This window comes from Echiichthys vipera, assembly GCF_963691815.1.
Source record: "Echiichthys vipera genome assembly, chromosome: 22".
Classification (NCBI taxonomy): domain Eukaryota; kingdom Metazoa; phylum Chordata; class Actinopteri; order Perciformes; family Trachinidae; genus Echiichthys; species Echiichthys vipera.
The window spans coordinates 5,720,758-5,744,194 of record NC_139847.1 but is presented as its reverse complement, the minus strand read 5'-3'; the positions used below and the strand labels follow the sequence as shown (position 1 = coordinate 5,744,194).

The window sequence follows — 23,437 nt, the reverse complement described above, 5'->3', positions numbered from 1 at the left end:
CAACAATATTCTAATTTAGACATGTATTCTATTTTTCTCTATCTTCATTTATCATGGATCATGCATAGATATAGGCTATTATGCTTGAGGGAGATTCATCATGTAGGAATTTTACACACAATACTTTAGGCGAATCAGAAGTACCTCACAGAGTATATATTGCGTAATTCAAATTCTACAGGAGGCTTTCTGGAGTCAGCAGAGTCGTTGGTAGTTTAGTGCGCCAGCAGGCATTTATTAGCAGAGGGACATCGGATGATACAGACGTCTGGAGAAATGTTCTATTCTCTATCTAGAGTAACTGTGAGCACACAGTACCTGTGATCAGAGGCAAGAAGTTCTGATATCTATTCTAACTACTCCAGCATATAAACTTGTTACAAAGGCGTGGTTATGTGTCCGCTTGTGCGTGCATATGTGTATTTTAGAAACAGCCGTCAGGACGCCTCCATCTCCAGCCTCCATTTCCAACACCCACGCGTAGGGGTTCCCTCTGTGTCCACAGGAGTCTTCTTCTTTATCTGTGAAGGAAACACAACACGGACAGCAATTCTCCTAACTCTTACACTATCTGCCAGATGCCTTGTGTGAGAGCTGACTAGTTCATTGTCTCTGTGACCTTGACTTGTTCCTGTGCAGAGAAAGCAGATAAAGATTGAGTCAAAAGGTTGTGTGCTTTTAAAAACAGAAAAGTTTGAGCCTGGTCCAATAATAGCAGAGGCACATACTATCACATTCTTAAATGATTATACTTATTGCGTCTCATTATCACATTCTTATTAATCATTACTAATACACGCGATAACATATGATTACTATACTTCACACATTGATTTTTAATTCTTCAGCTGTTATGCTTGAGGGAGATTCATCACTATTCACTTTTATAAAGATACCAGCGTGTTTATATTCTTGCTCTTGCCATCATGGCGTAGAAGTTCATCTGTGTCCCTGCTTTGGCCATAATGTGTCATACTGTGATGTCTGCAATGTTTGATTTTTGTGAAGGTTTCATGTTGCCATCAACTGATTACTTATCAGTTTTATAATCCCTCCAGCCTGAGAGAAATATGGTTTGCACGCTGATTCTGGTTCTTTACAAAACCTCAGTGTTTAATATAGGACCTTACAGTACCACATCATTTTCCAAAGAACCTTGTCCAAAAAAAGTTCTGGGGATTCAAACTCCGTTCCCCTGGTTGAAAATCCGGTGCTACACAAAGATAAATACCTGGAATACACACAAATACTGTGCATTACTCTTTGTAGTGCTGTGGGGATTTTGGATATCTGTAATTCATGATCATAGTTTTGTCAGGTCAGACACAGTTCAGTGTCTCCTCTGTCTCACCTTCTTAATGGATAATGCAAATAACTAACTCATGATGGTATAATGGCATATTTGTGCACACTGTGTTAGAGACCTTGTGACGAGAGAGGTTCAAAGTGTTCAGCATTGAAATGTCTGAGGCATGTTTTTTGTTTGGTCTAAAGACGTCACCCAACCAAGGCTTAGCTCGTCCTGTCTCTTCCTCTAAAAGACGGTGTGCGATTTGGCTCATCGTCATTCCTGCTAGACTCTAACTTTGTGAGGACGCAGGGATGAACGGATTTTTGTCTGCAGAGGAAAATGCTTTGGCAAAATAGACCACGGAGAAAAAGCTGATCCTGTTTGTTGATCTTTATTAAAGAATCCATTTCCACAACAGTAGTTATGTACGAACGTTGAATGAGGACAGCCTAGACAGGGCTTATCATTGCTTTTTATTCCTTCCTGCCTTATTCTAGTCTTTTTAAACATGACTGTAGTCTTGATGTAGAGAGCCATTAGAGGTTGACGCGCTGTAAATGTTTAACATCCCCTTTGAAACTAGGCTTATTATGAAATGAGACATTTACTGGCAATCAGTTAACCTTTGATAACCTGTGAGTAAACACACATTTATCACCCCGTTATTGATCTTCCAGTAACTTTGCAAGAAATTAAGTTTGTTGGAGGAAATTTTAAAGTTATTTAAATGACAGAATACATACAGTACATTTCAATTACACTGATTCATCAATTTATGTGGCTACTGTATTAGACGATATTTCGAATGTCTTGTGTTTGTTCAAAATCATGAAATCATGCATGCACTTTGTTGTCTATTTGTCAAGCTTTGGTTATATTTCAACAAACAATTAATTGGGTGTCCTGATATCGTATACATATTCACTAAACATAGAGCAGTATACGTCAACAGTGAGGACTCTTTCAGATTATTTATTTTCTGAACAGTTATCCATTCTCACATTTGACTGACCAAGAAACCATTGAAAGTTGTGTGGTAGCTGGACCCGTAAACATGTGTGTTGGCACTCATGCGCACATACACTTGATCCCCTTGCTGCAGCTGCAGGGACACTGCGTTTCCTCCGTTATGAGCCGATACGTTGTCTGATGGGTGATCCTGAGTCATGACCATTTGCTCGCTGTTCTTGTAGAGTATCAGCTGTGTCCCAGGGTTTCCTCCAGCATGATGGAAGATGGTAAAGAAATAGACACCTGCAAAGGGTGCGGTAAAGATCCCTGTGGAAATAATAGGCCGTTGAATGCATTTATAGATTTCTACCTTCTTTTTTTTTCCTTAAATCCTCTCAGTCCAAACTGTCAACGTCATCTTATATTGGCTTGTTTCCAAGTCTAGAAGCTAAAGGATTCAAAGTCAAATATCATATATATATATATATATATATATATATATATATATATATATATATATATATATAAATCAAAGACTCTGAGACACAATTAAAGGTTGATTCCAGTGGGAATATTCTGGATGTCTTGCACATTACTTTACAAATAGTTTACCCAAATAAATTCTATTTATTTGGAAGTTTGGTGATTTCAAGTTGTACTGCATAAGATTTGAGATACCTTGTTTCTAGCAGCCTCTTTGGCAGTAAGATGTAACTGCAGGCGAGCCTGTTCTTTCGGAGCCCTTCATCTTGTCATGTTCACGGCCACAATGCATGCCCGGATTACTCTTCTGCCCTTACTACAAGCCTGACTCATAAGTTGGAAGTTTTCGATTTCCGATTACAAGTGAATGCAGCATAACCGTTAGTGACGACATAGGGTGGCAGACCAACCGCTGTCAGCAGCGGCACTAACATTGCAGCCTATTTACATCTAGAATACTCTGCAAAAAGGCAAGTAGAAGTGCTTTCAATTACGGGTCATATGCTCAATCTCCGTTGTTTTAACTCATTCTTTGATAGATAGGAACTTAAAAGACAATTAACTAGATGAAAATCTTACATACAACTCTAACACATAGTTCTGTGGATTGGAATAATGTTTGGCTTCACATTGTTAGGTTAGAATGACCGACCTGACCACTATGTAAGGGGTAGATTTAGTATTGCCAGTTTACATGCAATGGTCAATACAGTTCTGTAGATTTTGAGTGTTGGATTGCAGACAGTGATTACTGATATGATTAATGTATTAATATATGTAAAGCCATTATAGAAGAAGCCTCACTAATCCTCACAACCAAATGAAGCGTGACTGCAGGTCTTCTGAGACGCCCTTACCTGAGTATTGATTGTAGCCGTTTCCGACGTTCGTAATCACTCTTTGGAAGACGAGGGTTGTCTCCGAGCCGTAAGGTCCAATTGCTCCTCGTGCTCCGGCCTCAGCACTGAATATCACCTTTGTTCTCTCTGAAGCCAAAATAGTTTCAGAACAACTGACACAATAATTTGCTCAATAATGTTTTAATTCAATGCTAATGGAAAAAGTTGCGCCCTACCTTTGCTCCTCTGCTGCTCCACATTCTGGATTTCATTGTCCCTCAGTCTGCTTTCCAGAGCCTCCAGTTTTTCTTTCATGTCCTTCAACTCTGCTGAGTGATCACACATGTTGGGCTAGCAGTGCTGGGGTTGTCCTGGTTCAATAGTAAACCTGACGAACAGAAACACAACCAGATAGAGCAAATTTATTTAGTATTGCCAAATCCCCTCACGACTGAGTGTCATGTGATTCCTCCGGTCACATTCTCACTTCCTAAAATCTATTCTGTTTGCCAGATGCCTTCTACTTTTCTTCTACGTGTGTCCTGCAGTATGAATAGTACAAATCTGTTCAGCCACTGTGGACATATCAATTTCTCAAGTCAAGAAAACTGTGTTGTCCACAAAATGAGGGCATATGTTTCAAGGAACATCAGTATTCTATAAGTTAGACATATTTCATTATAACATATTGACCCAAGGATACATATATTAAACATTTGATCGAGGGAAAAACATTGAGAACATAAAAACCCTTTAAAAGATTTCTTTAATGTGTCTATCAAGCAGATACACTCACCGGCCACTTTATTAGGCACACCTGGTGCTTAATAAAGTGTGTTTTCTCTGCTAGAAAGTAGGTGGAGTTGTGTGTTCACAGAAGCTCTCCTGGATTCCTCTGTTGGAACCAGTGGATATTTGAGTTACTGTTGCCTTTCTATCAGCTCCAACCAGTCCGGCCATTCTCCTCTGACCTCTGACCTCTGGCATCAACAAGGCATTTGCGCCCACAGAACTGCCGCTCACTGGATCTTTTCTCTTTTTGGGACCATTCTCTGCAAACCATAGAGATGGTTGTGCATGAAAATCCCAGTAGATCAGCAGTTTCTGAAACACTCAGAGCTCCCGTCTGGCACCAACAACCATGCCACGTTCGAAGTCACTTCAATCACCTTTCTTCCCCGTTCTGATGCTGCTTTGAACTGCAGCACATCCTCTTCACCATGTCTACATGCCTAAATGCATTGAGTTGCTGCCTCAACCTACCTTTCTTGTGTTTACTTCTTGTCATTGTAAGCGTCTTTGGGTCACTGATAAGCAGTGTCTCAGCCATGTTTTGAGGTCGTCAGGTGATTAAACACTAATGATACACTATTATGAATATAAATATTACATATCTTTAATGACCGTATTATAGGTTAAGCCAGGGATTCCCAAATGTTTCCATGCCAAGGCCCCCCAAACAACAACGGCCGAACGTAAACAATTACGCTCACCTCTTTCTTTAGAGAGACACCTTTTTCATTGATAAGAAAGAGGTAAAATGACAATTATGTTGTTTTATAAAAACTAAAATCTGTTCAAACTAGGCTTGGAACGGCTTGGACCCAGAAATCATATTTGAGAAAGGAGCTGCGTCACGACAACACAGCCGGATACCCTCACTTTGCAAGTTGCAAAGCCTCAACTGAAGGAATGATCGACAGTTGATTTTTCCTACGCCGACGTAGTGATTTAATTACATAAATTTCAGAAATAGCCAGATAATGTTAGCTTCACCTGACGTTAGCTGATTGTTAGCTAGTGTTAGCATTTAATTTCCAATGTTGGCTTGGCATTTTATTAACAATATGAAAATTCTTTCCTTTTTCCATATAGTGCTTGCCTATATTAGTGGTACAAGAGCCCCAAACCCCCAAAAATAAGGAAGTTGGGGTATGGTTAAAAAAACAGGACTTTCACTCAGGAGACCGGTGTTTGCGTCCTGTGTCGCAGTAGTTTTGTCTCACTTTTCAGGTTAACAACATGTTTAAAACCGTGAGCGTTTTCTGAACGTTAAATAGAGTGGTCACATGATGTCACGAGACTAAGACAGCCGCAGCAGTAATGTGTTAAAAATAATGAATGGACCTTTGTGTCATTTTGGGTGTCATGAACTGTTGTTAAGGTATAAGGAAGACAACATCTTTCTTAATGATGAAGGAGCTGGAGATCGTCCAACACCTAATGATCCACCAACTCATGATTTATGCTCATGCAATAAAATAAGATTTGATGTCTTTTTAGCAATTTCATATTTTTTTCTTTTTAGGGGTGGATTGTGTCGATTGTGTTGACTTGAAAGTAGCTCCCAAGCGAACAATTGATAGATAGATTGTCAATTTATGTTAAAATAATACAAACATAAAACCAAAACAAAACATAAAATTACATTACCGACTTGCATTCTTTAATACATGTAGTTTGATATTGATACTTTCGTTGTGGGGACCTCTTTTCTTTGTTATGCTCTCAAACAAGCTGGGCATGAAACTTATAAGCAATAAAAAAAAAAAAGAAATAAACACCTCAAATAATATTGTTCAACTTCAATGAAGACGTTTCCTGGTCATACCCCTCATAATTTCATACATTTTCATATAAAATAAAACTTCAACAACAGCAAGATAATGGCAAAAAAAACATCCACAAACAAGAAGTAACCACTGATCACTGGTCTAGGTTTCACTTCATGTAAGAAACTAACCAAAAGTGACTTTTGACGTTCTTCTACTGGCTGCGTTACCTTTTACCACCCCCTTTGACCAAATATGGTTAGGCGGGTTCTCTCACTTCCCCTCAACCACAATGTTGACCTCTCACAGGGTCCTTGGTGGTTTCATTATGAATGTTGATGAGCCACTCATTTTCCACTGAAATCTTGACCTTCTTTGACATTTACAGTATGTTTTCTAAAGCTTCCGCTTTTTCTCTCATGATACCCCGGCAACCGTGACCGCAGCCCTGTTGAAATATAACCATCAATACTTTCATTTTTACTTTCACCATCTTTAAGCAAACTTTCTTGTTTTGTATATAACTAAAGACAATCCTTAAAGCTGCATTATCAGTATCTTTGATGTTGACATTGAATCATGTGCTCTTGTGCTATACAAAACTAGAGAGACTTCCTGTTTCCAGTCTATAAACTAAGCTATGGCTGGCTCTATTGCTTCATAATTACCGTGCAACCACAGCAGTGGTATCAATATTCTCATCCAACTCTCAGCAAGTAAGGCAAGCAGCTACCATTCCTTTGAACTTGAGAAAATATGTAATATTATGTAATGTGTTATGTTATGTTTATTCACATTTGTATTCCTATTTGCACCTGAAGTTAAAATTTCAGAAAGAAGAACATATCACGCCTATGTTGTCTTTCGTGGCCAAACACTTTATTTGTCTGTATTATTCCCTGCAGTTTGGTTGCCTTATCCGGACAAGCTAGAAGGAAGGATGATATCAAATCATCTATAACAAACTTCAATTTCATTATCTTCTATACGACAGATAAACTGAAAGTGGGGCTAAAACCTTTTGTACACTGCCCTTTAAAAGAATGAACGTAGAGGTTGCTGGATATCAAGATTAGAGATCAAATACTTGATTTATTCTGAAATATTGTTATTTTTTTAATGCTGTACCACCATGTTTTTTTTTATAAATAACCAAGGCACTTCGACAAAAACCTTTATTTTGTTAAAAAAAAAAACAGTGAGCAAAATTAAAGAACAATAACCATTGTGTCAGAATAGAAGATTTCAACAATGTTTTCTTCCATAGGATTCAAAACTGAACAGGAAGTGAAGAGACCACAGCTTTGAATGACTTCAGCACATCTGCACCCACAGGACATCACTAGTTTCTCACACTGCACTGGTTTGATCTCGGTCCGTTCTACTTTACTCTCTTCCACAGTTTGGTAACTGGAGTGGGTTTCTTAGACATTACTCTGTCTCATCTCATCTTCAGCCTCTTATCCGGGGTTGGGTCGTGGGGGGCAGCAGCTTTAGCAGGGGACCCCAAACTTCCCTTTCCGATGACATAAACCAGCTCTAACTGGGGGATCCCGAGGCTCTTCTACAGTCTCTTCCACAGTTCGGTAACTGCAGTGGGTTTCTTAGTGATTACTTTGTACTTTGTTGCAGAGGATTTTCCAGAGATTCTCTATGGGATTTAGGGTGTGCTTTCTTTTTTTTTTAAATGCAGCTGAAATAACTTCATAGCCTACTTTTTTTTGGGGGGGGGGGGGGGGGGGTAATAAACAACTGCCGCAAATGGGCAATAGGTTAGGGTTAGGGTGACACTTCATTTTTATTAGCTTCCATTCAAATAAACCATGAATGAGTGAGTTTTTCCCTCTGTGTTTCAATGTATTTTCTAAAACATCTTTATAAGTTGACAGGTAGGAAGTATGCTTACTTTTCTTGATGTTTTAGCAGGTGGCAGCCTACTTGATACAGAGGTGACTATTAATATTGTGAATGGACTGCAGGCATTACCACTGTTTGTTCTCACTGTTCTGTAGAATAAAGTCGTGTCAGTGCTGAAGGGTCCAGTGTGTTTATATCCTCCTGTTGCTGCACCTTGGTTCTTTGGTGTTTCCCTGTCATGGCACCAGACTCTCTCAGGAGATCACAGGTCTGCATGTGTTTCACCAGGTTTTACTGGAGGAATACCAACACCATGGTCCAAAGTCAGGCCACAGACCAGCAACACAAACAGTAACATTGCGCAATGTGTCTTTCAGATCGATTGGCTGGTATGATCCGACTGGCTGCTTTTCTGTGGTTCGATGATGACATGTGAATTTTCATCATCCCATTTGTACTTTATTATCTTAACGTGAATCTTCTGTTTACTCTTTCAGTCGACGTCCAGTGAGTAAATAGTGTTATCTGCATTTACTGGCAATCAGTAAACCTTTGAAATATCAGATAAACGTTCTCCAAACCACCTTAAAAGGCGATGATATGTCAGTGTTGTGTTCACAACTAGGATTGGGAGTTTTATAACCCATTTTCTCATACCTTCATACCGTCCTGATATTTCACCGGGGTACACAAAATTCACCCCTTCACACTCGTCATGAACAGAGAAATTAGTTATGAGAGAATTGAAGCAGCAGGGGCGTTGTGACGAATAGAGAGCTGAGCCAGAAGGCTCATTTGCGTTGAAAGGAGCCAGTTGAAGTGGTTCAGGATCATCTGGTAAGGATGAACTCTGGGCACCTCCCTATGCCTGTTCTAGGCACGTCCAGCTGGTAGGAGGCCTCAGGGAAGACCCAGGACCAGGTGGAGAGATTAGATCTCCACACTGGCCTGGGAACGCCTCAGGATCCCCCAGTCAGAGCTGGTTAATGTGGCCCGGGAAAGGGAAGTTTGGGGTAAAGCACATTGATGAAAATCTGAAAAAAAATATCAGCTGTTCAGCTGTTTGTTGATGAAGGTGGCCCAGGTTCCTCCTCTTCCTTTGCAGTTGCACAGTTCCATTCTCTTTTTTTCTCATGTCAAAGTAAATTAAATGTAACGCACATAAAAACTGTAAAAAACCTGTTTAAAATGCCAACAGACAACTTTTCAATTGTAATTCAGCATTGTGAAGTAAATGTTGATAACACAATGTAATAGCCAGAGAATAATAACACCACCGACAACAGCAGCACTTTACAGCTATACTACTTTACTACTTTGTCCTTATCTTTCACAATAAAAGCCCTACACATATAACGTAAAGATTACACTGCATCACTGCTTACCAGAGAGAATCTGGTTGGCTTGTGGCTCCAACAATAGCACTTGGGAACACTAGGGGGGTGGTAAAACTATCTTCTGGCACTTACTAAAAATCTGAAAAACTCACTTTCTTGAATTTCTGGTTCGGTCTCATTAGCGGCCTCTGCATCTGGAAGAGCTGGACAGTTTGACTGGGTTCTAACTACGTCTTTGGTGCTTAATTATATGTGTAGGGACTTTTCTCATGCTGCTGCAGAGGTTTGGTGTTATTCTGAGCGGTGTAAGTGGTTAAAAAAGCCGCTTTAATGCCTTCATCATACTGCCCCAAGCTAATCAGTGTTAGCCATGTCCGGCTGGTAGCGACAGATTTCTCCTTTAATAGTTGTTAGACTAAAAAACGGTCTCGATGGCTTATTTGATGTATGTAAGTGCCGAAAAAGACCATGGGATGTAATGTAATGTAATGAATTACACTTTAATGGTTGTTGGGTAATCTAATTGCAATTATCATAGAAAGAATTTAAATGTATGCTTAAGGTAGGCCTCCCTTCATAGCCACACACACACACATGCACATACACACAAATACACATACATACTGTAGTGTATCTTATTTAGCAGTGACAACAACAAAGAGCATTGTTTTTTAAAATATTTTTCTCTTTAATTTTTCATATGAGAGCAGAAACAAATTATTTTTATTTTTTTATCTAGTACCTTTATATTTTTCCCAAGATTGTAATAATCTTAAGACTGTCCAGTGAGTTTCATTCTCTTTAAAAATAGTACAAGAAAGTGTTTGTTTCTTCTCTTCATCAAGTAGAAAACATGTCATTGTAACAGGATAACAGTATATTGGAGAAAATGAGCAAAGGGGTGAACCCCGGTCTGTGACAGTGAGTAGAAAATGTCTGGGAAGTTAGCATCTGTTAGCCTCATTGCTGACATTCATAGTGAAGAACAGCATATTCTTATACAGTAACAAAGGACATATAACATTTAAAGTTGCAACCCTGTTCATCAACAGAGAAGCAAATCCATAGGGTCATTATATTTGTCCCCTACAGGAAACCATACAGGAAGCAAACAGACACAAAGTGTGTGTTGCTGCAAGATGTTAAAAATACTGGTGCGACTTTTTGGGTTTTGCCATTTGTGGCTAAATTATAGTGAAGTTGGTAGCAAATATTTATTCATCATCGTCATCATCATCGTCATCGTCATCATCATCTTCATCATCATCATCATCGTCATCATCGTCATCGTCGTCATCATCATCATCATCATCGTCGTCCTCATCATCATCATCATCATCGTCATCATCGTCATCATCATCGTCGTCCTCATCATCATCATCTGGGTCGATCTTTCCGGACAGAACGTCCTCGATCCACTGCTCAAGCTCGTCAGCTGTGGGCATGTCTTCATCGTCGTCCATTTCCATCCACACGCTGTCGGCCTGCCGATGACACACGCAAATATAATAAGTACATTTTTGTGTATGTATATAGTTAAATATGGTTCTTTGTAGTTTGTTGACAAAGAAAATCTTTCATTTTTTTGATAAGCCACTCTTAGAGGGAGCCTTAGTTTTATTTTTTATTGTTTTGTTTGGCAATGGCACAGAAACTTAACTCAACTCAAAATGTATTTATATAGCACATTTAAAAAACAACCTTAGTTGCCGAAAGTGCTGCACAACATACATAGTCAAGTGCTAGCAATATAGATAAAAACAGCATAAATCATAAACATAAACAATAAGAAAGGGAAGGTAAAACAAATAAAAGCTATACTAAAAGATAAAAATAACATGTCAGGATGAGTTGAAGGCCAGTGAGAAGGGGTGGGTCTTTAAAAGGGATTTAAAATGCTCCAGAGTTGATTTGATGTTGAGGGGTAAAGCATTCCATAAATATGGGGCCACAACTGAAAATGCTCTGTCGCCCTTGCTCTTTAGTTTTGTTCTGGGGCAAACTAGTAGTAACTGGCTGCTTGACCTCAAAGCTCAAGCTGGAGATTGATGCTTAATGAGGTCAGATAAGTTGGTGAAACAATATCACTCTTAAAACCATCAAAAAGGTTGAAACTACCAAATAGAATTACTTCTGATTTTGATTTGTTAATATTCAGGAAATTTAAAGCCATCCACTTGTGAACATCATTCAGACAGTTCAGCAGAGCTTGAGTGGAGGTAGGGCTATTGGTCTGAATAGGCAGGTAGATCTGTAGATCATCAGCAAAGCAATGACACGATAAATCATGTTTTTTAAATATGGACTCCCAGGGGAAGCATATAAATTGAAAAAAGAACAGGGCCCAAGATGGATCCTTGGGGCACGCCACATTTAAGAGGGGATGTGGCAGAGGTATGGTCACCCATATGAACAGAAAACACTTCTACCATAAATTAGATTCAAACAATGAGAGGGCTGTACCTTTAAGGCCTAAAGAACACACTGGTCGAGACCTGATAACAATATTTCATGATCTACAGGGTCGAACGCAGTGTCATCTCCGCCAGGAACATGAAATCCAGTTTGTGTGAGGTGATGACATTCATAACGTGGTGAGCAAAGAGTATCAGTAGCATGCCTCTTGATTTAAGAGAAATTGGAATAATTCAACTTATCCGTGCCTAGGCACCGCACACTTCCCGGCTGCGGCCCAGTTGAGAGAGGTGGCCTTTAGTAAAACGTGAATGCACATGTACTAGCAGGAGTATTAACGGTGGTCCTGAGACTGTTTATATGCGACGGTTCTCCGCAACGAACATTTAAAAAGATGCCGCCGAAGGGTTCGCGGTCTGGAGGTGTATTGTTTACTAGTGATGAAGTCAATAAGCAAGAAGCAATTGAGCCCTAACATTTAGCTATGGATAGTTTTGTTTTGGATTTTTACTCAATGCTACCAACGGGTGAGAGAGGTTGCTTACATCTTCAACATCAACCACACCAATGTGAGGAGAAGACAGGTCGATGTGGAAGGTCTTCTCCCAGTACGGCACCAGCTGAAAGAGAGAAACGGTCAAATGTTTAGGCTTATTTATCTTGATGCAGTTATGGATTGTAATTCAATCAAAAATGTGTTTTGTAAAGATAGAAAAACAAATAAATACAAGAAAGATAGGAGGATAAACAACATTAATGAATTTGATATACTGTATATCCTTAAGCCATACACTCAAAAATAACAACTTAAATAGGCGAATACATAAAATGTGCAGCTAGCACTAGCTAACGTACAGTTTAAGTGAGGGGTATTCATACCAGGGGGAAATTGTCAGGGTCGATCCAGATGATGCTGAGGTTGGGGTTGTCAGTGTTCTCACGTGCCACCTCCTTCAGGATTTCCAGGAATTCAAAACCATCTGAGGAAAAGTTCCAAGGTCAGACACGGTAGTAGTATCAGCTGGATATTTCATCCTCACTGCTATAATCGTATATAAAGAGGCACTAAGGTAGACATTTACCTGGGTCATCTTCTTCAGCAAAGGCAACAATGTGCTCTCCATCAATGTCATCCTCCTGTGAGTACAAACACAAGCAGAAGACAAGGATAGTTCTTCCCCAGATTGACTGTTTAGAAAGTTTTTCCTTTTTAACAGATGCATTTTTCTAAATGACGGTTTCTGATCTCTTACCCAGATCTCATACATGCTGTGAGGCTCGAGCTTCCTCAGAGTGGGCCTGAAAGATTCAAACATTGTAGGTCAAAAGCATTAGCATCCAAATTTACTTTAAGCACCATCAACATGTAGAAAGGCCCATTTCAGATTATAATATATTACATTTGGGCAATGGCTCACAACAGGCCCTGGTATGTTGGGACTATCTCACGGGTAAGGGGCGTTGTTCAGCCCGATCAGAAGCTGTTGTACCTACGAAATCTTTTATATATATATATATATATATATATATGTGTGTGTGCAATATACTTAGCTACAATCCACCTCTGAAATGACCTGAGAATGACTAAAGGTAAGCATGGTTGCTCACCTGTCATGTTGTTCAATGTATTCAACAAGCTCAGACTCGATGTAGGGCTTTCCTGGAATGGTGACGGGCTCCTCCATGAAGGGCTCATAGAAGTCGACTTCATTCAGCCTCAGCTTCAGCTTCTTGGCGATCTGAAACAATGTCGAGAGAAGAGAATCAGGCAGATAATACACAGTTAAAATGAACTTAGTTAACTAATTAACTAATTAAGTCAAATTTACATTTTTTGCACAAAATAATCCATACAAATACTCAGGCAATTTAAACCTTGGGGTCAAATGTGACAAAGAATTTGACGAATGGGTGGAACTCCTCAGCAGCGTCGTCAAACTCAATGTAGTCTGGATGGAAAACAAAAATGAAAAATGCATCATTGAACTGATGACAGCAGTTTATTTAAGTCTGATCTGCCTGAAGCTCAGTCTTTTGATCGTGATCTTAAACTTACGAGGGGATTTCTCGCTCTTGAAATAGCCAACCAGCTTGATGACCTCATCCATGTTGTGGAAACCCTTCAGCTCGCGCTCGTTGTCGATGATCTCCACGGGGTCTTCAACCACCTGACGAGAGATTTAGTTGAATAGTAGAATGAGCCAGTTTCCTGCAAACCATAGTTTGAATCTACCCACAGTTGGCTCCTTGCCTCCTCATTGACCATGGAAGACTTACATCGTAGAGGAACTCCACCAGCGTGTCGGCTGCCAGCTCTCCATCATACTCGATGATCTCATTGTCTGCAAAGATGTAGATACTCTCCACCTCATCCAGACCTGAAGAGAGAGAAGTTAACAGTCAGAATGCCTTTATACTTTGGAAGTGAATCACTCTTAAATACAATTGAAGTGGTAGAAAAATCAAGTTTTTCAATATACAATACATCTTAAGGTTGATAACATGTTCTAGAGCCTTAAGAGTGCCTAGACATGATACGTGGTAAAACCACTTTGCGCCTCCATTCTCCATTAATTTCCTATGGAGGAGGCGGCAGCGCCCAAAGTAGCAACACGTACCACTCAGATTTGCCTCTCTGCTGCTGCACTCAAAGTTCAAATCTGTTGAACTTAGCTGTCTCTGACAACAGTTGAACCAAGTTGTCTCTGACATTTCAAAAGCGCAACCAATGAGATAGAAGCTTTGAGTGTGTCGTTTGCGTTTCCTAGGCAATCAGAGAGCGACATTAAGCCGGCTAGAAAGATGGAGGAAAAACTTTGCATCTCCGAGTTTCCCGAACTATTTAACGTTAAAGTCGTATCATGATCTCGGAAGAAAACGTAATGCTTGGAAGTTCATAAGCATTGCACGAGGTTTGTAAATAGCGATTTACGAGCTAACGGTTTGTTATAATACTAACTTTGATTAAGCTGTTTGTGTATGTTTGCAATGCCAGGCCCTGCAACAATATAACCAACGATGAGCTCAGCAGCGTTACATGTTATTGTTGGGGTTTTTGTAAAGAAGAGGAGTGTAAGAAATGGTGGAAGAATTTGAGGGATAGACAGAGAAAGGAGACTGAGCCTCGCTGGGTCACTGCGCTCAACGCTCCACACTCATCATGTGAAGGCCCCGCTAAAATGATTTCCTGCACTGTTGCTGCAGCACATATTTTATCAGGTACAGATTGATTTATGACAGAGTTTCCTATTCCTGGTGTCTGTCAAGAAGGACTATGCGTATTATAAAAGAAAGACCAAAAGAGTATTATGCCATTATGTAACATTTATATAGGCGGCTTCATTTTTTAATACACACCATAAGAACTGCTAATGGGTTCAAGTTTACAGCTGCGGTTACAGGCTGTGGCATCTTTAGTCAACACTTGAGGGCAGGCTGGTTTCATAAATTGCCTATCATTTCCTCACTACAGTACATGTTGAATCCTTTTTAATATTAACATATACCTGTATTTACACGTATTATTCGAATTTTAGTCCATCCATCTTTTCTTTTGGTTAATTATGTATTCATTGACTCATAAGTGACCATCGAGTAACTTCAAGTGTTTCAAAGAGCCTGCGCTACAATAAATTAGCAGATTAAAGTCCTATGTTCAGGGTTCCTGCACCTTTTCCGAAGTCAAATTCAAGCACTTTTTAAGCATTTAAGGTGCATTTTCATGCTTTTCCAGCACCTCACAGCTGTGGTAAGCTACGTATTTGTATACAGTACAATTCTCAGTATTCAGTTTACTTATTATTGCACTTGTTCATCAGATTAAATTAGATGTTATTGTTCTATAAACAACCAACGTGAAGCTTTCTACAGAAAGACGAAAAATTAAAGGAAAACAAACTCAATCGAAGTATAATCACCAACTGTTCTGATCATCTGTTCATTATCAAGTCATTTTCATACAAAAATGTTGGAAAATGTTGTTTTCAGTCTCTCAGATATGGAGATCTTTTTACTCTGTTATATCATATATGCCATCCAATATAACATAACATTTTAAGCACTTTCAGGCTTATCCTATTCAAAATCCATGCTTTTTTCAAACCTTGAAAACACCACATTGAAATTTGTGTTTTCAAGGATTTCCAGCAACCGCACGAATCCTGTATATTTTCTTTAAATGTTTTTTTCAGATTCTAGTTAACAACCCAATAGATTTTCTGCAATAATAATATTGCCAGGACTGTGCAATATGGGCAAATGTAACATTATGTGGTATTTTATCATCTTAACTTGCATTCAATGCCAAGCAGTATATGTAGCATGACGTAGCATTTTTTATCATTTACAATTCTTGTATTTAACTTTTTTACTTAACCTTTTACATATATATTCATGTCTCACACCAAGACAAATAAATGTGTACATTTGACAAATAAAGCAATTCTGATTCATCCAGATTGAATATTGATTGTATGTCTGCAGAAAGTTATCAATCAATCAGACTTTATTGATCCCCGAGGGGAAATTCTTTTACAAAGGAGGGTATAAAGTTAGGGTTCATTAACTACATTCATAATAAACTAAATCTGTAGAATTTACTTAGTAGCACTGTGGAGTGAGAACACCCAGACCGCGAGAAAAGTGGTGATGAAAAGAGATTATTAACACTGAGCCAAAGTTGTTTTTTGTCTGTTGGTATCGTTGCCAATATGGCGAGGTTTTCACCAACAAGGTCTATGTCAGCGATTGGCAAGTTTACCGAGCTTCTTGGCAACAGCGGAGTCCTTCTTTTCATCCACCAGGCCGAATCCAATGTCCTCATCGTCAAAATCGCCCAGAACTTGGGCTGCAAGCTGTGAAGAGAGAGAGAAAGGGTCGGGGGGTAGTGAGGGAGGGAAAAAGAAGGTTGTATTTAGTATCAAATGAGCGCTGATTCTATCTCTGACTGATCACAGTGACTTGTCTATCCATGACAGACATTTCCTAATCTCAGAACTCCATTAAAACATACTTTCAGTTTTATTTAAAAGAGAAACCCGCGTGGCATTTCATCTTTATTTCAAGGCCTTAAAAGCAAAAGCTTTGGATTGCTGCCTTGCACTTTCTAAATCGGAGTGAAACCGAAGCCAACAATTGACAGCCCTCATAGCCGGCGTGAGAGAAGCGCAGACAGCAGGGGTTTCTCCAGAAGAACAAGAGGGGCAGAACTTGAGCCAACTATGTCGAGGGGGGAAGAGACGCTGCAACAGGTGTGGCGGAAAGGAGAGGAGCGAAAGTAAAGCCGCCGCATACATGCGCATACATATATACACACACTGTAAGTACACAAGCAATAACGGTTGTGTACAAGAACACTCTTTTTAATGCTATTTTGCTCTCCATGTTATCGCTATAGCACTTGCACAGTGTGAAAAACATGATTGCCCCTTTAAATGTGAGGTTGCACTTTGAATGAAGTGAGTCGGAAGCATTACGTTGCACCTTGCAAAGCAGCATGGCGAAGTAGATAACATTCATGAGCGGCCAAATGCCTGAAAAGCACCAGCAACAAATGGCTTGTGCAGTATGTGTTGTATGATATAGTGTGTGCTATGTTGCTCTTTATAGACTATCTTTAATGCCATCCAAGCTTTCGCTCTCCAGACTCCAGACACATTAGCTCCTGATTGAACCCAGGGCTGATTTTACTCTAATCTGGTTAGGAGCATTGGCCTTTTTGTTTCTAATCACTAAAGCAAGATAATGAGCATGTGCCACTGCTGATGGGAATGTTTCCATTCAGGATAAGGCTTCTTAAGAAAGGGTAAGAAGGCTTACTTTAAAGGGTAAATTCATCCATGTTTTCTTAGTCCCGTCTAGCCATGATGATAGATTCAGTTTGATTCGCCAAAGTTTTAAAGGAATTCTTCTGTATTTTGGGAATAACGCCTCAACGCGTAGAGTCATATAGACATAGAGTCGTTCCGTATGAAGCTAGCAGCAAGTTAGTTTAAAGGGATGGTTCAGATGTTTTGAAGTTGGGTTGTATGAGGTACTTATCCATAGTCAGTGTATTACCTACCTTTAGCAGCAGCTAAACGTGTTTTAAGCTCTCTTCAGACGGGATTAGTTTAAGGAGGGGACGTGGGGTAAGGTCATTTATACCAGAGGTTTTAGTCCCGTCCGAAGGCACCACGTCAGTACTTTTTCTGGAGAATGTCAGTAAATATAACGATGATTTCCACCTTATGCAAATTGGTCCGGAAATAATATCTCAGGTAAAACTAGTCCCGACTGAAAACAGAAAACATATGTTGATATATTAGACATATATTTTCGAGCATGGAGGCGCTTGAGGAAGCACTCATCACTTTTTTTTTATCTTGTCCTTTAGTTTCATGTTTACTTAATTTTGGGTCAGGAAGCTATGTAGCATGCACATGGTGACTGGGAGGAGATGTAGCGTGTAAACGGAGTAACCCCTCCCACCTCTGGTAGAGTACAGGGACTGGCCATTTATATTACAGACGTCCTGAGGTGAGACTATTTTACCCCACGTCCCAATATTAACCCAATCCCGTCCAGATGGAGCTACAGCCACCAAAAGAGATCTACCGCTGCCTCGATGTGACTTTGGTGTTTTAAAGGGGTTCCTTCGGATTCATCAAAGTCACACATTGATACAAACCAACTACCAATTGAGGCAGCGGTAGACCACCAACTCCTGTATTCTGCAAGGTTAAATTACTGTATTTGTCAATGGAGCCTGGTGGCTTTGAAGAGAGCAGAGATAAAGGCTTCAATTCCCCATTTGAAAAAGCTGTCTCATGGCAAGGTAAAGCCGTGAAAATATTCTAAATATAGGGTACACTTAAACCGATATTGATCTTCTGTAAGTGATACAATAACAATGGATAAGTGCCTCACACAACCTTGAACACTTGAACATCTTAACTCCTGAAGTGCTGCTGATCCCCACGAATGAATAAGCACATTTGCCAAAACATCGGGCTATACCTAGAAGATACTCCTTTCTCTGACTTGAGTCCCACCACCTTTCATCGGAGGTGAATGGGTTTTTTTCAGCGCCTTGAGCAGCACAAATGAAACAAGATTCACTGGATTGGCATGATAGCTCAAATTCTAGGGTCTTATATCTTGGTACGTGAAACCAAAACTACCTGCAGTTTGGGTGGAGTGACCCTTTAGGATCATAAGTGGCTGCATGGACTAATGGGTAGGAGCATGGATGGATGGATGGATGGATGTTAAAGTTGGATTAATAGATTAGATGGGAGCCTTTTTGAACAACTTTCCATTTCTCTTTCAAAGTAAATCAGCTTGCTATGGCACTCAACGGTGCAGTCAGAAATATAGACTCAAACTGGCACAGCCCAAGCTGCTGCTGCTGCTGCTGCTGCTGCTGCTGCTGCTGCTGCTGCTGCTGCTGCTGCTGCTGCTGCGGCGGCTAGACTTTGAAAGCAGTTCAGTCCCTCTGTAATGCCTGGTTCATGTAGTTTCACCTGGTTTCAACTAAACTGCAGTCAAGGAGTGGAAGAGAAGGGTCAGCAGATACTGCAGCGGCAGAAGAATCTGTGTTTCGCAGCCCAGCTTCACAGACAAAAAAAAAAGGCAGACCTTAACATACCTGAAAGATAATTGCTGCTTGACTTGTGACCAACTGCAAGAAGAGGCAACGCTTTAGGGCAATGCACAATAGTCACAGCCTCCGGGTTAACAACAAATCGGAGGGGCCTTCACAGGAGACAAAATAGGTCCAAACTTAAAAACTGAGATTGTTTCTGGTTTTTAAAGCCTTATCCAGACACGACTATCAGTCACAATTTTCTGAAAGTCCCCTTAATTAGCATTTAAAAGCAGTTTAGAGATGTTATACTGTTAATGTAACGTTATGCTGTTAATGTAATATCAACACACTATAGTAGTTATAAGCAGCTATATGAACATTTTGGCTGTGACGCATTATTATACCGTATGTATCAGCAATAATAACTTATCCTACCGAGCCACACCTAATCAGTGCTGTTGTAAAAGTGTATATCTTAAGCTGCTTTAACACTGCCATGGAGTAACTTGCAGCCTCAAATGGTGGCAGAGGATAAGCGGCTTTGACCACGGCGGCAAGATATTAAGCGGTTGCCGGCAACGAGAATGCGCACAGGTTTTGCTCTGCCGTCCGGAGTCCATGTTGTTGAAGTTCAGGCAGTAACCACCTGGTGATAGCTTTGCTTTTTTGGGGAAATGTTCTTGAAGGCAGGTGGTCGACGGCGCGGTTGCTGCACGGTGGTGTGAAAACACTTATCTGCATAGAGTTAACTGGAGATAATGGGTTATTAACTGTTATTTAAATGTTTACTGCTTATAAATGCCAAACAACTTAAAGTAAAATGCTACCAGACTATCATTACCTGAGGAGCTAATGTTAATTGTTTAACAGCAGTCTTGGAGACATTTACATTACACACACACACACACACACACACACACACACACACACATATATAAACAGCTGATATCCTGAGGTAATGCCATCCAAGTGTAAATAGGGCTCATAAGAAATTAGTCTTCACTGCCTGGAAGCAGAAGAGGCAAGTTTAACACAACCATTTGGAAAACACATTTGTATTAAATCTGCAATTAATGGATTAATAATCTGTGCTATAGCGCAGAGCTTGACCGCAGACACAGATTAAACTTTAAAATGATCTTCTGTAGTAAATGACAGTAACCCCATACACAAGTTAGTTCTGACAAAGCCATTTGTTAGCACTTTAAAACTGCAGAAGTGGTTTCAAAGAACTGACAAGACAATGCCAACGATATAACAACATTTTCAGGTCAGAAGCTTGTTTTGTCCAAAACTATTCCCCAAAGCTCATCCTCCCTGTTACCACAGGGTACGGCCATATTAGTAACACTGGGGTATTTATAAGAGAGGTGAAGTTCTGGGTGCTTGCAGAGGGTTGGAAGCGAGGCAGGGAGTCCTGCAGCTATATAAGGGCGTGTAAGAAAGCATGTAGAGGAGCAGAAAAGAAGATCTGTTACATATAGAAATGGGTGTGGAAAGGGAAGGAGGGCATGGCAGGCTGATGATGAATGGAAGAGGACACTTGACATGCAAGTCAACACTTCACAGCCATCATCTCCTCTTAGTTTTGTCCTCCCTCAAACATCTCTCATTTCTGCTTTCTGGTGTGTTTTTCTCTCTCTCTCTCTCTCTCTCGTCATCACCTTCTTTCTTTCCCACTCTCTGTATCCATCTGGATATTTTGTCTCGACTTAGTCTCCTGACACCCCTTCGCCCTTCTTCATCTGTTCCCGCGCTATCATCCTGACCCCGTCCAGAAGTCTGGGTGCGAGGAGCCAAGTGAGAGGTCAGCAGTGCATTTGCTTGGCTCTGTCTGCCAATGCCCAGTCAGTGTCAGCTTGTCAGGTGACACAAGATGAGGGCAGGGGGCCATGGTGAGTTGTCAAAAACGTGCCCTGGGTCCCTGCCGCACTTGGCTGTGGCACCGAATGATGAGCGAGGAGAGGGTGGCGGGTTCGCACTGCAGCAGAGAGGTCACATTTCTTATAATATTGCTTACTCGACACAAGTCAATGCCGGTTAGCCTGTATAATGGTTATTTGGTGAAGGTGGACTTGAGTGACTGGTGATATTGCTACTCAGTAGATACATTTGAGCTGACACAAGGGTAAAATGTAACATTCTCCCGAGAACAGTGCAAAAAGTAACAAACCATGAACAACCATGAAAGTAAAACATTCCACCTGACACAATCTATCCATAGCAAGTGTAAGAAGTAGAAAATATCTGTAAGAAGCGTGAAAAGAAACCAATTTTACCTGTAGTAAGTGTGAAAAATAAGTAGTTTTACCTGAAACAAGAGTGAAAAGTAACTAGTTTTCCTTGAACAATTGTGAAAAGTAACTCATTTCACCTGTAATTAGTGTGAAAAATAAGTAGTTTTACCTGGAACAAGTGTTAAAAGTAACTAATTTTACCTGTAATTAGTGTGAAAAATACTTGTTTTTACCTTGAACAAGCGTGAAAAGTAACTAATTGTCCTTGAATATGTGTTAAAAGTAAAAAATGTTTTACCTGCAATAAGCATGGAAAGTAAGTTTTTATCAATAAGCTTGAAAAGAAACAAATTTTACCTGTAATTAGTGTGAAAATAAGTAGTTTTACCTTAAACAAGAGTGAAAAGTATCTAATTTTACCTGTAATTAGTGTGAAAAATAACTGTTTTTACCTTGAACAATTGTGAAAAGTAACTCATTTCACCTGTAATTAGTGTGAAAAATAAGTAGTTTTACCTGGAACAAGTGTTAAAAGTAACTAATTTTACCTGTAATTAGTGTGAAAAATACTTGTTTTTACCTTGAACAAGCGTGAAAAGTAACTAATTGTCCTTGAATATGTGTTAAAAGTAAAAAATGTTTTACCTGCAATAAGCATGGAAAGTAAGTTTTTATCAATAAGCTTGAAAAGAAACAAATTTTACCTGTAATTAGTGTGAAAATAAGTAGTTTTACCTTAAACAAGAGTGAAAAGTATCTAATTTTACCTGTAATTAGTGTGAAAAATAACTGTTTTTACCTTGAACAAGTGTGAAAAGTAACTAATTTTACGTGAAATTAGTGTGAAAATAAGTAGTTTTACCTGAAACAAGAGTGAAAAGTATCTAATTTTACCTGTAATTATTGTGAAAAATAAGTAGTTTTACCTGAAACAAGAGTGAAAAGGACCTAACTTTACCTGTAATTAGTGTGAAAATAAGTAGTTTTACCTGAAACAAGTCAGAAAAGTAACTAATTTTCCTTGAATAAGTGTGAAAGGTAACAAACTTTCCCTGCATTAAGCATGGAAAGTAACAATTTTTATCACAAACAAGTGGGAAAAGTAACATATTCTACCTGGAATAAGTTTCATAAGTACCAAAGTCTATGACAAACCCAAGTGTAGGTAACCAATTTATTCTGGTATGAGAATAAAAATTATTATTACTTCCCGACTCAAGTGCAAATAGCTCCAAAACATACCGTTCTCCTTTTTATAGCAACAAAAGAATCAGTCCTGCAACATAATCCACCTTCCCTCTGCCCACTCATCTCCTTTATATATTAAAAAAACTTTGGCGGTGCATGTAGGCTTAGTATGTTGACATGTACGCTAACAACTTAGGAGTTGATGAGTCACACATTTTGTTTGTGTGCGTCACCTTGTGATGAAAGTCACTCAGCAAGAACCCCAGCGACACAAACACCCATTTATAGCGTTGCTGTTATTAATATTTGGGACCAGACGTTTAAATATTCAGTGCCTTGACGGAGAGTGCATGTACATTTGTGTTCGTATACAGTGTGCATAGTGTATGTGTTAACACGGTTTTACTTCTACAATAAAAGCAGGTAAACCCATGGCATGTTGTTGAAGACTGCAAGATTAATCACAAATCATAGAGACATTACATAACTTTAAAGATACTAGCATTTTCAGTCAAAACATCAAGAAACCAACTTCAAATCAAATGATATGACCATAGGGACCAAAAAATGGTTGCATCGTTCTGCAAGAGGATACTGTCCACTGCATTTTACAGTTAACAAGATCCTCTTGCAGTGCTGATATAACCTAATTGATATCTCTTTTTTTAATGTTGTAAAATAATGAAATAATGTCAGAAATGTTCTGTGTGTTTGTTTGAG

At 39.5% G+C, this 23,437-nt stretch overlaps 2 protein-coding genes across 3 annotated transcripts in view; both read right to left on the bottom strand.

The window, feature by feature from the left end:
• Nucleotides 1–1,530: 1,530 nt before the first annotated feature.
• LOC310964309 (complement C1q-like protein 4) lies at nt 1,531–3,939 on the bottom strand. Its single transcript, XM_083937386.1, has 3 exons — nt 3,801–3,939; nt 3,583–3,711; nt 1,531–2,569 (listed from the first exon to the last, which is right to left on the bottom strand). The coding sequence occupies exons 1-3, from the start codon at nt 3,907–3,909 to the stop codon at nt 2,289–2,291; spliced, it is 519 nt and encodes a 172-aa protein (XP_083793512.1). The 5' UTR covers nt 3,910–3,939; the 3' UTR covers nt 1,531–2,288.
• A 6,039-nt stretch (nt 3,940–9,978) lies between these two features.
• casq1b (calsequestrin 1b) overlaps nt 9,979–23,437 on the bottom strand; it is a 29,735-nt gene continuing 16,276 nt past the window's right edge. The window contains exons 2-12 of one of the 2 annotated variants that reach the window (XM_083936815.1): nt 19,353–19,385; nt 16,485–16,578; nt 14,003–14,103; nt 13,782–13,893; nt 13,601–13,674; nt 13,334–13,464; nt 12,979–13,024; nt 12,808–12,862; nt 12,605–12,705; nt 12,271–12,345; nt 9,979–10,794 (exon numbers count right to left, since the gene is read on the bottom strand). In XM_083936815.1, coding sequence (XP_083792941.1) covers nt 10,525–10,794; nt 12,271–12,345; nt 12,605–12,705; nt 12,808–12,862; nt 12,979–13,024; nt 13,334–13,464; nt 13,601–13,674; nt 13,782–13,893; nt 14,003–14,103; nt 16,485–16,578; nt 19,353–19,385 — 1,092 coding nt within the window. In that variant the 3' untranslated portion in view covers nt 9,979–10,524. The remainder of the gene's footprint in view (nt 10,795–12,270; nt 12,346–12,604; nt 12,706–12,807; nt 12,863–12,978; nt 13,025–13,333; nt 13,465–13,600; nt 13,675–13,781; nt 13,894–14,002; nt 14,104–16,484; nt 16,579–19,352; nt 19,386–23,437) is intronic. The other variant, XM_083936816.1, reaches the window with a different exon arrangement.